Source organism: Paramormyrops kingsleyae, chromosome 4 (genome assembly GCF_048594095.1).
Source record: "Paramormyrops kingsleyae isolate MSU_618 chromosome 4, PKINGS_0.4, whole genome shotgun sequence".
Lineage (NCBI taxonomy): Eukaryota > Metazoa > Chordata > Actinopteri > Osteoglossiformes > Mormyridae > Paramormyrops > Paramormyrops kingsleyae.
In genome coordinates, this window is record NC_132800.1 from 27823736 (window position 1) to 27841311 (window position 17576).

The window sequence follows — 17576 nt, forward strand, 5'->3', positions numbered from 1 at the left end:
ATGGAGCCGCCTGGGCGCGTGGCACAGCCCGGGGCATCTATCTACACCCATGCAGTTATCTGGCCACATGGCACAGCCAAGTGTGTCTTTCTACACCCATGAATGAAGCTTTTGTTCATCCAGAGGAAAGCACGTTCAGCTCCGGGGGCATTCGGGTCAGAGAGAGCGCCTCACAGGAAGGCCCCCCACTCACACTCACCTGGCTTTTGGAAATCAATCAAGTGTTTGGTCAAGTCAGCGTTCGGTTTCTGAGTGCTGAAAATGGGTAAAACACAAGAACGACAGCAAAAGAACACTGATAGTCAGAAATCAAAACTGTTAAAAACCAAATGTAGCTAAAATGCAGACGTAGATCAGCGAGAGGTGCCTAAAGAATATGTTTAACTGTGACAGAGCATAACGGGCCAGCAAGAATCCCCGTGCACGCACAGACTCATGCATGCACACACACACACGTGCGCACACACACACATGCACACGCAGACTCATGCACACACAGTACCAGGCCCCGACACAGGTAACCTAATCTATTATTCTTCTGTGGCCTGTTTACACATGAACAGGCCAGTTAAAACTTGCTGGCAGGTCAGTCTTTAGCTACCTGGGGCACCCCCTGCCCCCCCTTCCTGACACAGGCCTGACCGTTAACCCTTACATGGTCAGAGACAAACTAACAGCTCCACAGAAGGACAAGGACAAGAAATCCTCAAAAAGAGAAATAATTAATTTCCAGGAGTGTGCAGATAACAGAGGTATTGGAATGTATACACTTAGGTAATAAACTAATAAGTAAAATAATCCAGTAAATATATACACATTTTCTTCTATTTTTATCGTTTATCATTTTTTTAAAAGAAGTTTTTCCTTTTTATAATGGTTAACAATTGTCTTGTTAATTGTTGCATACTGCAAAGGCCAGTACAGGGCAATTAGGACCAGGACCAATAGGTTCAGAGACAAGCCATCGCTGCACTGAACACGCACATACAACACACACCACCTCCACACAAGGACAATGTGCAATCATTTTTATAATACTACACTATAGTATACTATATACTAATATACTATAATACAATACTTAACAATACTGTGTGTTATTGCATTACTATTGTATCACTATTTACTACTTACTATGTCTGTTATACAAGTCTATTGCAGAATGCTGTTTGTATGCAAACGTAATGTCCGTATGTCTGCACTTTAGAAGTGGCCACTGCAATTTCGTTGTACATGTAGCATCCATGCTCCAGTATAATGACAATAAAGTCTTTCTATTCTATTCTATTCTTTTAAGTTCTTTGAGCTACATCTAAATAAACGGTGCTCTACAAATAAAGGCTATTATTATTATTATTAATAATAATAATAACCAGAAGATATATTTCCAAAAACAATAATGACTTAATAATGTGCAGATCATTACGGAAGTGTCGTATGCAAACTCTCAGCAACATGAATGGCAAATTATACACCAAATAGGCCAACAAAAAGCTGTGTCCTAAAACTGTTTATTCCTTCGATTAAACCATTTTAAAACACAAACAACAGAAACAATATTTTCTTCTAGTAAGGTACATTTTGGAGTTATGTAACTATGTTTTTTATCACCTTATCAATGGCTTGATATTTGTTTTTTGCAACTAAAAATTCAGCACCATGATCAAAATTTCATCATTTTGATAATTAGTCCATTTTAATATTTTTTAGGCCATGGCATTTTAATTTTAGAGATAGCTCTAATAAAGATAATTTACGCTCGTTACAACTTTTAAGACTTTGATTCAAGTTTTTCTAGTAACAAGTGACAATTTTTAATAGGGGAATTATTTTATGGTTAAGTACATAAACTTAGGTAGGCTATATTTACATACTTTCACCTCTAATTAACCGCACGTTTAACGTCAGCCAAATTCTGATACTTAAGTACTGCTAATATCAAATAATTAAAGGCTTCAACTAAAGCAATATTTTAATGATTGACTTTCAGCCGTTTTCCTAGTAAGATGTAGTAAATTCAGGTAGCCATCATAGGGTATCCCTAATCATTCCCCAAATGACTGCGGCCTCCAGATTATCCAGATTGGCCTACTGCTTCACAGGAGAGCCGTGCAGCAGTCAGTAGAAAATTTTAGCGAGACGATTTATTATTTTAATAAAATAAAAACACAGAACATGTCGTCAAGGTTAACGATTTCATAATGCTTCATTTCCTTTTAACTGCGTTATTTTCTTTCTCTGCTCCCCGTTCTCTCCCGCTAACCGCGCTCATTATCCCGACTCCGCGCGTCTGTCAGTGCCCAGCGCCGCTGTTTGCCGCCGGCGTCAGCTTGCGCCTCCGATCCGCTGCGACTGTTTAGTCTGCTTGGCGTCACCTGTTTGCTCTGTAGCAGCGGTAACTGTATTAAAACACACACAGAAACACAATAACTGGAGCAGTGACGAGGAAGCCGGAAAGGAGTCGTGTAAAAAAAAAAGACGCCATTGTTCCGCAGATCAACGCCGCCGCAGCTGCTGAAGGCAGCGCGGTGTGTTTTAAAAGCTCACAATAAAGCGCTTGCAAGTGTTCACACAGCGCCTATTCTTTGGCATTTCAGCTCTCATAAATAACAGAGGCACTGCCCAGAGCGATGGGCGCCGCAGATCCAGGTGTAGATGCGCCAGGGCGAAGGCGCCAAACGCACCGGGGAGTCCGCCGACCTGTCCGATGTGGCCGCTCTCTTAGCGCTGCTGGGGGTGTCCCGCCTCTCCTGCCAGTCAAAGAGAGCTCTGTGCTTTGCTTTATCTTGCCTTCAGCAGTCAAGCAAAATGGAGATACTTTCCCACACTTTTTAAATCCGTTCTAACATGAAATTTTACAGAACCTGTTTAAGAGATGCAGTAAAAAGCCGATAGTAGTTCCCAGGCTCACACTGACTAAAATGTAGCTGCTCTACATTTTAGTATTTTAATTATACACTTAATTGAATATATAATAGTCAAATTTAATTAGCTTAAATCAACTTTACCATTGTTAAGACATAAAAGTAAGACTACGCTAAAAGTGGTGAACTATTTAAGGAACACCACAACCTTTGGTGTAACAATCAGTCTCACAACTGACATTTATGATTTTAGACAGCATATAAAACATGAAACTCCAGAGGAGGAGGTATAAGCCACCGGGCACAGTTGCAGCTCCATGTGGAAAGATTTGGACTGGCTCAAATCCACAGGACTATTCCCAGACAAACCAGGGTTGGGTGATGCCATCATTCGGCTGAAGTCTAGACAGAATGAAATAGCAGGTCACACGACATTGTAAAGTAAATGGACAGACTTGTCACATCTGGTCCTGACTCTGCATAACTGGCCAGCCCAGAAAAATCTATGAAACCTGGAAAATGAATTATTGCACACCTAGACAATACAGCCTAATTTAATCATCACGACAACAGAATCAGATGACAGTGGATCAAAACTTAGCACAGATAGCCCCCATGTCAGCCTGAAGGAGGAGTGTGAAATGTCGACTGCAGTATGCATAGACTGCACTGCTGCTTCGCCTTAAACGAGGTGAAAATTATACTTTTGGTTGAGGCCTCAATTTTGGGTGTTGGTTATGGTCCTATGGAGACGCCCTCGGATCAAAAAGAAGGAGCCTTTGAGACGTTTGAGAAACCGCACGGTCTTCATAAGCTTAAAAAAAATTAGGAAGTGTTGGAAAGTGAAATATATTGGCCGTGCTCCAAAAAAACCAGCTGGAAATGAGGGGCGATGTACCAATACCCGGCCCAGAGGGCCGATGTACCGACGCCCGGCCCAGAGGGCCGATGTACCGACGCCCGGGCCAGAGGGGTGAGTACTGACACCTGGGCCAGATTGACATTTCAGTTTGCGACAGGCTACGTTCTCCAATTAGTGTAACTGGATGCAGCCATAGAGACCATTTTGAGTATATCTGGGTGATTTTTGACTAAACTCACTCAGTAATACAAAGAATTTACCTCTTTTATCGATGGAACCAACTAGCGGTTTGTAGATTTGCATCGTCAAATTTATGCTGAAATATAATGTTTCTAAATATAGCTCTGCAGCAGTCATATGATGTGTGTCGTTTATAGTACATATGTATGCTATGCTGGCAGTGAATAAACAGAGTCCACACACCATCCAGGAGTGAAAACAGCGATAAAACTAAAACAAGTTTTTCAGGAGGTTATAACATGCGTTGATGGAGAGCTGTAAAGTAATATATCTTTCCAAAAACATTGGTTTGGGTCTGTAATTCAGCCATATTAATCAATTTGCATTAATGCAAGTAGACAATTTTAACAGCATATTTTATTCAATTTACATAATCTACGAATTAAAGTAAGTAACCTCACAGCTCCTCCTCTGCTTCCTACCGCAATGCCTACTGCCTGGGGCACGCAGACACACACACAAACACATGCAGACACACACACAAACACACGCAGACACACACACAAACACACGCAGACACACACACAAACACACGCAGACACACGCAGACACACGCAGACACACACACAAACACATGCAGACACACACACAAACACACGCAGACACACACACAAACACACGCAGACACACACACAAACACACGCAGACACACGCAGACACACACACATACACACAAACACACACATACACACAAACACACGCAGACACACACACAAACACACGCAGACACACACACATACACACAAACACACGCAGACACACACACATACACACACATACACACGCAGACACACAAACACACGCAGACACACACGCACGCACACATACACACACAGACACACATACACACACGCAGACACACACGCACGCACACAGACACACAGACATACACACACATACACACGCAGACACACACGCACGCACACATACACACGCAGACACACACAGACACACATACACACACGCACACACACATACACACAAACACACGCAGACACACACACATACACAAGCAGACACACACACACACACACAAACACACGCAGACACACACACAAACACACGCAGACACACACATACACACACAAACACACGCAGACACACATGCACGCACACATACACACACAAACACACACAGACACACACGCACGCACGCACACACACACACACATGCAGACACACACACACACGGAGAAATACCAACAGACAGACAGACACACAAGCATGCACTCCAGGAGTGTCACTAGAGATTTATGAAAAGGGGTGCTAAGCTTTTATTGGGGGGCGGTCTGTTGGAAATGGCCCACATTATTTCAACTAGTTAGTGTAGATTTATTTGGGAGGAGGCTAAAAACATCTTAAGGGAGCTAAAGCCCCCTTACACTATTACACTATGATTTGGTTATTAAAACCAAAAGAAAATTGTGATTAATATATATTGTACATATACGCATACATACCCACAAATTTTATTGAACAAAAAAAATGATAAAAAACTTTGAATAACTTGGCATTTTTAAAATCATTTATGGTGCTACATTTATCCCAGGGCTTTATTACAACAATTGCTGACTATAGGGTAAATTGTAACATTTCACTCAATGTGTTTGAGGCTAAAACATTCATTGTCTGTTTGCGATACGGAAATTAAACCTATGCCGTTTAATACAGACGCATGTAGGTGCGATTCCTTAAAAGAGCTGCTCGCCTACATTAATCCCATAGCACATCTCCGGTCCCCCTGCTCGCCTACATTAATCCCATAGCACATCTCCGGTCCCCCTGCTCACCTTCATTAATCCCATAGCACATCTCCGGTCCCCCTGCTCGCCTTCATTAATCCCATAGCACATCTCCGGTCCCCCTGCTCGCCTTCATTAATCCCATAGCACATCTCCGGTCCCCCTGCTCGCCTTCATTAATCCCATAGCACATCTCCGGTCCCCCTGCTCGCCTTCATTAATCCCATAGCACATCTCCGGTCCCCCTGCTCGCCTTCATTAATCCCATAGCACATCTCCGGTCCCCCTGCTCGCCTTCATTAATCCCATAGCACATCTCCGGTCCCCCTGCTCGCCTACATTAATCCCATAGCACATCTCCGGTCCCCCTGCTCGCCTTCATTAATCCCATAGCACATCTCCGGTCCCCCTGCTCGCCTTCATTAATCCCATAGCACATCTCCGGTCCCCCTGCTCGCCTTCATTAATCCCATAGCACATCTCCGGTCCCCCTGCTCGCCTTCATTAATCCCATAGCACATCTCCGGTCCCCCTGCTCGCCTTCATTAATCCCATAGCACATCTCCGGTCCCCCTGCTCGCCTTCATTAATCCCATAGCACATCATAGGTGCAGAATTCCCACGTGAAGTACGACAGTATAATCTCCACAGTTTGTGTTCGGCTCAGATGCAGGATTATGTTTTAATGGCTGTAATCTGTAAATACCACAGTTTACAGAGTGTGGATAATCCACTTTAACTACACTTAGGCCCACTGCCCCCCTGAACCACAAAACCACATTCACTTCGATTTCGCTACGGTACGCGATCATTATGCAGCACCTGCAAATTATTATTCATTTTTGGTTACTGGAGGATTATCCGATTACTGTGTTGTACTCGCTGCAAACGGCATGAAATATTTAGCGTGCTTTCAGGATACCGGGAAGACAATTCTTCACCATCACAACCACATTATCAATGCATGAAGTTAAAACCACTTTGCCTGAATTAATGGAGATGGTTGGAGGAGGAGGTCAGGGCTGTGAACTCACACCGTTAGTGGATGCATCACCCTCCCTCCAACGAGTTTTTAAAGAAAACTCCACTACCGCCATTGGCCACCTGATGTGGGCGCCACTGAGACAGTGAGTGGACCCATTAAAAACGGTGTCAATCTGTCCAACAAAGGTCTCTTTAGAGTTTATATAGCTAGTGGGCTTTCTGTTACACGAGACTCGGCCATGCTTCAGCTTCCAGCATAGTATCTGCATTTCATTGTAACTTACGTTTTATTTGTAGTTAATAACAAGGTTAATGTTTGATATATAATTGGGAAAAAAAGCATTTAAAATTGGTATAGGGCATTGACAATGTCATATTGACAATCTTTTCTTAACACCTAGTTCACGGAAAGTCATTAGACATCTCCATATAGCCATAACTGGCGTTTCCACACATTTTCACGCGCACATACAGATATCCAATATACTTCCATTAAGCTTAATCTATAAAATGCTTTTTTCTATTGATTCCAACTTCACCTCTATAGCCCTAAGATTTTGCATTCCGACAGCTATATGTGACGTCTTTCTCGCAGAAGATTCCGGGCACAATCCTTTGCACACCATAATTTTCTAACCAGGATAACGCTGTCAGATCCTTGCCCGGTTAAAATTAGACACCCCCTGACACGAATGGCACGTGTTAACACGGTGAATCTACACTATGGTGAAGGGAACGAGAGTGTATTTGTCTTCTGAATATCAGACATAGGCAATTCTAGACCCTTTTTAGGGGGGCTTTGGGCAGCTTACTTTTGTCTCAGCCCCTTGAAAAAATTCTTGGTTGCTGAAATCCTAGGGGTGAAATCCTAGGAGTGAAATCCTAGGGGTGAAATCCTAGGGCAGCCCCTGATATCAGCCAGTCAGCACATTAAACTCCTACGAGGCCTTGGCTAACCGGAAAATATGCCTCAGCTCTTTGGTAAACAGGATACAGAAGGGAGGATAAAACAAGGAGAACTTTCCAAACGACACCAAGCTGAACCGCGTCACGCCACTGGACAGTTACGGGGCTGGAGATTCGGTGTCAGGCACCAGGCATCTGGATAGCCCAGCTTTGTAGGTTAACAAAATTGTGCTTATCAGATGCGTAGATTTGGGTACGGATGGTAGAACTGCATCGGGGCAGGGGTTCGGGTAGAACCGCATCGGGGCAGGGGTTCGGGTTGATTTGGTCCTTATAAACTTAGAAACCAAACCTACGTGCTTCATGAATGAACGTTAACTGATAATGTGATGTTATGTCTTATAGCAACAATGGTTCCGGTAATGTGTTGTGAACCGGACAGCTCTCGGGGGGGTGCACCCGGGGGAATTTATAGAAAAGTGCAATGTGTGTGCGCACTAAGAATATAAAGGGATTCTAAAGCAAGTCGTTGTCCCGTGGCATTATTAACGTAACATGGTGTCAGAAATAGGGACTGGCGGACACCGGAGAGAGTGTGATTGAAACGCCAGTGAGACGAGACCCACGGTGAGCGATACCTGCACGGAGAGCGGCCGAGGGAGGAGCGCACGAGCAACGGGCGCCCACGAGCCGAGTGTTGGAAAGAGGCACTAAAAATGTCTTCGAGGGCAGGACGACAAGACATCGTTGAAATAAAGTAAGTTTATTAACTCTGAGTGTTTTCCCGTCATGGAGAAGTTGAATCCACCATCGCCGATGCAGCTCGTCGGTAATCTTGCTGATAATTGGAAACGTTTCAAGCAGAGATTCACCATTTATCTTGCTGCCAGTGGTGTGGGTGGAAATGATGAGAAGTTGAAAGCCTCAATCTTTCTGCATGTGATAGGTGAGGATGCACTGGAAATATATAATAGTTTTCAACTTGACGAGGCAAATTTAACACTTACTGCTCTCTTGACAAAGTTTGAAGAATACTTTGTGCCAAGCAAGAATGTCACATTTGAGAGATACAAATTTTTCTCTGCTGATCAGAAACAAGGGATGGCTTTTGACCAATACCTTGCTGAACTGCACACACTGAGTAAGACTTGTGACTTCGGAGATTTAAGGGATTCACTAGTGAGAGACAGAATAGTCTGTGGGATTCCTGATAATGGTCTCAGGGAAAGACTGCTCCGTGAACCAGCGTTGACATTAGAGAAAGCTGTCCACATGTGTAGAGCTGCTGAAATAACTCATGCACAAGCCAAAGAACTGCATAGGGATACTGCTACAGCACATGCAGTCACAAGGGAGGAGCAGCATACAAAACAACCTGCAAAACAAAGACAGCAGGGCGAGAAAACCACAAAAAGCAAGTGTGGCAGATGTGGAGGAATACATATACCACGATCTTGTCCGGCTTATAGAAAAACTTGCAATCGTTGCGGGAAGAATAATCATTTTGCAAAGTGTTGTAAAACTGGTGTTGCAAAGAAAAAAGTACATATGGTTGAAGAACAGCCAGAGGAATTCTTTGTAGATTCTGTTCAAACAAACATGACAGGAAAAGATGAATGGATCGTGCCACTGACGATAAATGAGACAATAATTCCATTCAAATTAGATACAGGTGCACAAGTTAATCTGTTGTCTTTAGATGACTACAGAACCCTCAAAGTTAAAAACAAAATTCACTTAACAAAACTAAAAGTCACAGGATACACAGGTGAGGATGTCCCTGTTAAAGGAATCTGCCTGGTGACTCTGAAACATAAGGGACAGCTGTTAAAGACACAAATGCTGATTGTGGAAAAGAGCGTTCAGCCGATTCTGGGACTGAGCACTTGTGAAAAACTGGACTTAGTGAGGAGAGTGTTTGTAGTGACATCACAAAGCAAACCAAATGAAACTTTATTCATGGAGGAGTACAAGGATGTTTTTGAAGGACTCGGATGTCTGCCTGGGGAACACAGAATAAATACAGATGACGCTGTGACTCCTGTGGTGCACGCATGCAGAAAAGTTCCATTTGCATTGCGAGAAAAACTCAAAGAGGAATTAGCTCGCATGGAGAAGATGGATGTCATCAAGAGAATCGATGAACCAACAGACTGGGTGAGTTCATTAGTCATTGTGCTCAAGAAGAATGGTTCTTTGAGAATATGTCTTGATCCAAGAGATCTTAACAGGGCCATAAAACGTGAACATTTTAAATTGCCAACCCGAGAAGAGATCATGTCCCAGTTTGCTGGAGCAAAGTGGTTCAGTAAGCTTGATGCGTCGTCTGGCTTCTGGCAATTGAAACTTGATGAAGCTAGTTCTAAACTGTGTACCTTCAATACGCCAGAGGGCAGATATCGTTTTCTCCGTCTACCTTATGGTGTTCTATCAGCACCTGAAGTATACCACAAAACAATCCACATGATCTTTGAACACTTACCAGGGGTAGGGACGATGATGGATGACATAATTGTGTGGGGTTCCGACCGCCAGGAGCATGATGCAAGACTGAGGCAGGTCCTGGAGCTAATAAGACAGTCGAATCTAAAACTGAACCAGGAGAAGTGTGAGTTTGCAGTTAAGAGCTTAACTTTCGTGGGAGATGTTTTGTCTGAGGAAGGGGTCAGGCCAGATCCAAGAAAAATTTCAGCAATAGTCAACATGGAACGGCCTGAAAATAAAGAGGAAGTTAGGAGATTCCTTGGAATGGTCACGTACCTGGCCAAATTCATTCCCCGGCTGTCGACGCATTCAGCTCCACTCAGATGTCTCCTAGAGCAAAGGAATGAATGGATGTGGGCTCATGAGCAGGAGATGTGCTTTCAAAAATTGAAGCGCATCATTACAGAGGAGCCAGTGCTCAGATATTATGACCCGCACAAGAGCACACGGATCTCAGCGGATGCCTCAGGATATGGCCTAGGTGCTGTGCTTTTGCAGCAACATGCTGAGAGCTGGCAGCCGGTAGCCTATGCATCAAGGGCCTTGACGAGTGCAGAAACCAACTATGCACAAATTGAGAAGGAACTTTTGGCTTGTACGTATGCCTGTGAAAGGTTCCACCAGTATGTCTATGGACAGTCCTTTGAAGTGGAAACAGACCATAAGCCACTGGTGTCCATAATGTCTAAGGCTTTAAATGACTGTCCCATGAGAATTCAACGAATGCTCATCAGACTCCAGAAATACGACGTCAACATGGTCTATACACCGGGAAAGTTCATGTTCGCGGCTGATACACTCTCTCGGGCTGTAGACAAGCATGAACGCCTTATAAGTGAGAAGGATGCGGACATACAAGCGTATGTTGACATGATTGTAACCTCTCTTCCCGTGTCCTCAGAGAAAACAGAACAAATCAGAAAGGCCACAGATATGGATGGAACGATGACACAACTTAAAGAGGCCATACTAGAAGGCTGGCCAGAAAAGAAAAGTGACTGTCCAAAGCAAATTCTAGATTACTGGTCATGCAGAGCAGAGCTTTCAGTAGTGAATGGCAACATCTTCAAGGGCAACAAGCTTGTTGTCCCAGTGTCGATGCGCAAGGCGATGCTGCACAAGGTCCACGAGGGGCATCTAGGGGAGGAGAAATGTAAGCGCAGGGCCCGTGAGGTAATGTATTGGCCAAGGATAAATCATGACATCAGTCAGCTTACAGCTTCATGTGAGATATGCCTCACATACAGACCCAGGCAACAAGCGGAGCCACTCATGCCTCATACAGTGCCCGACTATCCATACCAAAAGGTGGGGGTAGACCTGTTTGACTGCAATGGCAAGAGCCACATTGTAGTGACTGATTATTTCTCAAATTATCCAGAGGTTGCAACACTTCAGGTGACATCCAGCCAAGCTGTTATTGCTTTTCTGAAGGCAGTCTTCGCAAGACATGGGGTTCCCTGTGAAGTGTTTTCGGATAATGGGCCACAGTTTTGTAGTAAGGAGTTTGATGTCTTCGCTACAGAGTGGGGATTTCAACACACCACATCAAGCCCAAACTACCCTAGGTCCAATGGGCTAGCAGAGAGTTCTGTCAAGATTCTGAAGGCTCTCATGAAGAAGAGTCACGATGGAAAGACAGACTTCCACAAGAGTCTAATGATTTACAGGAGTGCTCCTCTTCAAAATGGGCTGTCCCCAGCCCAAATGCTGATGGGTCGAAGGATACGCAGTAACTTACCCATCCATCAGGACTTGTTGATACCTGCTGGGGCGAACAAAGTCAAACAAGAAAAACAACAACTTAAAGACAAACAAAAAGAAAACTATGACAAGAAAGCAAAGATCCTGCGAAAACTCAAGCCTGGGGATAGAGTTCGAATCCTGAACCATGCAACAGGAACATGGACGCGACAAGGTTGTGTTGAAAGAGAAGTCCTACCACGCTCGTACGAGATTCAGACGGAGAATGGTGCAATTCTAAGGAGGAACAGGGGGGACTTAAGACCACTAGTCACTGTTCAAGAAACAGAGTCGCGATCAGATGAACAAGATGTGTCCGACATATTCGCAAGTCAACAAGTTGACAAAGGTCCTGTGGATCACACTAACTCTGATTTGACAAAAGAAGTTGCTGCTTCACCTGGGCAGTATTGCAGACCGAAACGCACTGTTAGACCTCCTGAAAGATTAATTGAAATCTGTTGACTGTTAAAAAAAAAAAAAAAAAAAAGTGATTGATTATTGTGAAGGTTCTGTGATGGTTTGGTTCTGATGTTGTTATGAAGCTGTTATTTTGGCAATAGAACAAACTGATATGACGACAGATTTCAAAGAAAAGTTATTTTCTTTTAAAGGGGGGAAGATGTGATGTTATGTCTTATAGCAACAATGGTTCCGGTAATGTGTTGTGAACCGGACAGCTCTCGGGGGGGTGCACCCGGGGGAATTTATAGAAAAGTGCAATGTGTGTGCGCACTAAGAATATAAAGGGATTCTAAAGCAAGTCGTTGTCCCGTGGCATTATTAACGTAACAGATAATCTACGGCACACTCTGATTTCGACACTGGGGGACGTAATAATATCTTAATACCGTATAGAAAATAATGATGTTAATACCTTATGCGTTAACGCACGTATCTGATACCAGCTACTATTTTGTGTATACCTATAGGGTACCAACAAGCTGCTTATACAAAGGTGCAAAGTGACAGCGTAATGTTGGTTTCACCAATGAATTGCACGGTGGTGCAGTGGTGAGCACTGTCACGTCACACCTCTGGGACCTGGAATCCATGTGTGTGCAGTTTGCATGTTCTCCCCGTGTCATTGTGGGGTTTCCTCCCGCTACTCCGGTGTCCCCCCACATTCCAAAAACATGCCAAGGCTAATTGAAGTTACCAAATTGCCCATAGATGTGAGTGACTGGTGTGTGAGTGTGCACCCCATCCTAGGCTGTTCCCTGCCATGAGCCCCTAGCCTCCGCGATAGGCTCTGGACCCCCCCGCGACCCTGAGTAGGATATGCGGTTACAGAAAATGGATGGATGGACTTAGGCTACGGGGAGGGGGCTGTGTCACAAACTCCGTCTATGCCAACGGTTCCCTATGGCCTGTAGAGATGGTACTGTCTAGATATAGCTGCTGCATTACAGAAGTGCAATGCTCTATTTTAGTAAGGTATGTGTATGCTATGTGATCAGTATAACAAATAAGGAAAAAATGACAACATGAACATCAGCTTTCTTGGAAAAAGACAAGGATGATGGAGTTAATACTATATAAGCTCTTTCCAAAAGCCTTTGTTTGATTACCGATAGTTATTCTTTCAAAGGAAAGCGTTCGAACAGAGTATTAAGAATTCATGACTGTGCAAACCGCAAGCTTTTTAAACACAAAAGCACACACGCAAATTTACACGCAGAGAAGGTACAAAGTATAAACTGTGTTGTCAAAACTTTATTATGTTATTTAACGAATGACTTCTGATAAATGTGTGTGAGAGTGGTGAGTGTGCCCTGCCATGGGTTGGCGCCCCATCCTGGGTTGTTCCCTGCTTTGCGTCCGTAATATCCTGCATTGGCTCCGAACCCCCGCGACCCTGAATAGGCACACGGGTACAGACAATGGTATTTATGCTAAAAGCTACTGCTAGGTTTTTTTTAACCTAAATTTAGATTTTGGGTCTATTACGTGAGTGATAATGTTTTACCGCAGCTGTGCCGTGCGTGCACAGGACGGGGGGAGACTGTGGAGCTCGCGCATCCTGACGACAGATGCCCCCGGGCCGTTTCGGGAGGCGGCACGTTAGGCCTGAACCTAGTGTGTACCGTCGTACTGTCCGTCCGCAATACTCCCAACCTCAAGACGCACGCGCGCACACACACACACACACACACACACACACACACACGCGCTCGCGCAAATCCTTAAGGCCCTACCTAAGTCTTGCATTAAAGCCTGTTCGAGACTTGCTCATTTAAACTAAATTATTCAGTTTTCTCGATTTGAATATTTTTGTCGATGTACATTAATAGATATACTGAAAAAATAACCTAGATAAAATTACCAAAATGCATAAGAACGCACAACATAAAGCTAGTATCACTTATGATTAGTTAAATATTTCTCGGTATGTTTGATTGTCCTAATATTTTAGCTGAGCGATTTCTTTCGTGTTAGTCCAACCTGTCTGCACAACCTCCTGGAGAAGTAGGTGCTCGGTCAGATAAGGCGCTTCCTTACGCACTGCGACCGTGTGGGGGGGGGGCGGTCTGCGGCCCGGAGGTAAAACGAACCCGTCACAGGATAAAATAATATTCCCTCCATTGCCTCCCCAGTAAAGAGATGATTTCCCTGGAAAGCGCTTGTGATTTAAAAGCTTGCAGATACCTCCTGTTTACACAGCTTCAGTAGCTGAACATTCAACGCAATTCAGGAAAAACAGCGTTTTTTGGGCATCACTGCAAAACAAAGTCATCAAGCAATTTCACAGCATAATAAAACAAACACATAATATGAATTTAATGAACTTGATATTTTCGGTCTAGGCTTCAGACTAATTTAGTAGGCTACATTAACATATTTCAATAGTTTGTGTTGCATTAAATGGTCTATTATATAGGCCCAGGTGTTTCAATGTTTACTTCGTACGTGTTATGTGTTATGAAAGATTTCCGGTAAACAGCCGAGTTTTCCGTAATTCAGGTCCATTTATGCACTAAACTAAAACTTTCTAAAATGTGCCCTGTTCAACTGAAGTAGCTGAATATAATGTATTGGTAACATTAGGCTGCATAAATACTTGATTAAGAAAAAAACAATATAACGATAGGCTGCTAACAACCTTAACACCTTTAAAAACGACTATAGTAACTAACATCGGACACCTTACTGCTGTAGTTTACGTGTTTAATCCTCTTTTCTATTAAACCTGTATGATGTACTATACATAGGATAACGTCCGTTATTTCACACGTCTGCGGCGCATATTAAATGCTCTTGCTATAAATGTATAAAATATTTCAGCTTTCCAAACAATTAGACTGCATTTACAGACACATTCCGACTGACTTGCATTTTTCTGAAATTTACACTACATTATTATTATTATTATTATTATTATTATTATTATTATTATTATTATTATTATTATTTAGAGATGCCGTGTATCTGGAAATTACTGTGAGATGTTTCGGTTACCTGGACTGTGCAACTTACCTGCTGCTAGACATACTGGCAGAAGTAATCTGAAGATCAATCCACACACGACTTCAGAAGCCATTGTTGGTCACTTCTTCGAGAAAAGTGAACAGATAACAAAGTCCCACACGATTCACTTAAAAAAGCAAAAGCTCTGTCAAGTCCATCCTTTTCCAAAATCCAGGTAGGAGGACATTATCCGACTTGGTCCTGCTTTGCACCCGTTTTCACAGAATCACGCCGATGCTCCAGAATGACCGACAGACCATAGCGGTCACCCTGCGCCGTCTCCCCTAGTTTCGACGATCCATATCATATCACGAAATCTGCATTTCCAGTAGAAACACAGTAAGACACACGCCTCCGTCACTTCTGAGGATCTGTGGACGCGCTGCTGTTCTCCACACGCTCTCCCACTTTCCCACTCATAAGTCCGGCGTGTGATGATAGACAAACTCCTTGCAATGTCGAAGTAACTGTCCGTCCACAGCGCCCGGGATTGTTTGTATACGGGGAGTCTCTACATCACCCGGCGGTCTGTGACTCGCCTCTCGTCCGGTCCCGCAGCTGGTAACATCTGTTTTGAAAGTATGCCTGATGTGAATGTACTTCTGCTCAATGAGCAGTAACTGACAGCTGACATGACCACTGAGGAGGCAACTAGAAGCTGGGGGGCGAGCGAAATGCCCGAAAGGGGGCGGCCGGGGGTGGGATCGCAGAGAGCAGCGCTCCTCCCCGGCGTGTGTGGCGGGGTGACAGTGCGCTTAGGACGGCAAGCGCCGCTGGAGGTAATAACGGTGCAGAAAGCATTTGCTATTTGACATTCTTGCTGATCGATTATTGGACTGTTATAAATCACTAAATAATATATAACTTTATAAAATCCTGAGCGCAGAGACGCGCGATTTCTATTATGAGTACTGACACTACTCAGCAAACCTCGGATCGTTTATAATTATAGTTTTTACAGGAAACTTGGTAGCTTCTACAGAAATTGTGTGCTACAGTGACATCTATTGTCGCGTTCAAACATTTTAGAAAAGTAGGCCTACTATGCTCTATTAAAGAGGAAAAAACATGAAGGGCGTCAGGCAAGGCCGTGCAAATATCCCGATATTTTTACTTCTGTAAATGTTTTCGCTGACTGCATATTTTTATTTATTAGTGAAAACGCGTAACGAACAGAGGACACCAGGCATTGTATGCTACTAAAATATTTTATTCTACATGCCATAATTTTAGTCCTCAGTTCCTCATGGTTCAAACGCGGAGTTATATGATTACATGCAGTGGCCGTGGAAGCCTAAGCGGCGCTCCCGGAAACTGCACCGCCCGGGGAAGGGAAAGCTTGTCGACTGGGGACGGTGCTGCCTGAGAAGATGCAGCCCTGGGTATTTGTCCTCACCAGGATCTGCCTCTGGTTACATATATTAAAAAAGCAAGCATATGTAATCATTAAGTCTGTTACGGTTTTCAAATTATCTACTTCTGTCACAGCCTGCCGTAACATTACATAGGCCTATATTGGAGAAAGCTGGACCATTAGCCTACTGTATATGGTTCACAGAGCTGAGCTTTGACATGGATGTTCATTCAGGGGCACTAGGGGGAGCTCGCGCACACCCATCACGGTCATCCATACAACTTTGGACTTAGGGGGGTTAACAGGGCCCCCAAAGTTAACCCAAAAAACACGGGAAAGCACGGGCGCGCGCACACACACACACACACACACACATACACACGCGCACACACACGCACGCAGTCTTTTTAGCATTTTTAGTTTTTAGATTGCAGTCATAGAGTTTTATAAAACTGAATTTCCCCTTGTGGGGACTGAAAAAAATGGTAAAAAAAACAAACAACAGGTTTTTATCACATTGTGAGAGCCCCACAATGTAATGTATATCTGACCCACACACACGGACACACACACACACACACACACACACACACACAAAGCCAAGGCAAGAATTGTTCTGTGCCAGATCCAAAGTATTTAGTTACCCTGAAACTTTGTACCATACCTTACTAATTCTGATGTAATTAATGCCTGTGATTGTATGGGTAGCAAGCGCTCTTGAGATGACACCCTGGACTAGAACATCTCACCAAGCTTCCAGGTGATGCAGAAGATGGCCAAGATGTTTGCAGCCAGCAGGCTTCTCACTTATCCATTTGACAGCAGATATTGATCTGTTTCTACACTTTTTCAAACTGGACACTTAAGTTCCAAATGTTCAGATAGATGGGTATCTTAAGGAAGCATTTGCTTTTTATCCATTATTCATC

The 17576-nt window shown here is 43.7% G+C and overlaps 1 protein-coding gene across 5 annotated transcripts in view; it reads right to left on the reverse strand.

Moving 5' to 3' along the window:
* Positions 1-15900, reverse strand: part of piezo2b (piezo-type mechanosensitive ion channel component 2b) — a 94552-nt gene extending 78652 nt beyond the window's left edge. For 3 of the 5 annotated variants that reach the window (XM_072711017.1, XM_072711014.1, XM_072711021.1), the window contains exon 1: positions 15303-15900. In XM_072711017.1, coding sequence (XP_072567118.1) covers positions 15303-15366 — 64 coding nt within the window. In that variant the 5' untranslated portion in view covers positions 15367-15900. Of the gene's footprint in view, positions 1-2700; positions 2715-15302 lie in introns of those variants that run through there. The other 2 variants (XM_072711018.1, XM_072711015.1) reach the window with 2 other exon arrangements.
* Between the last annotated feature and the right edge of the window lie 1676 nt (positions 15901-17576).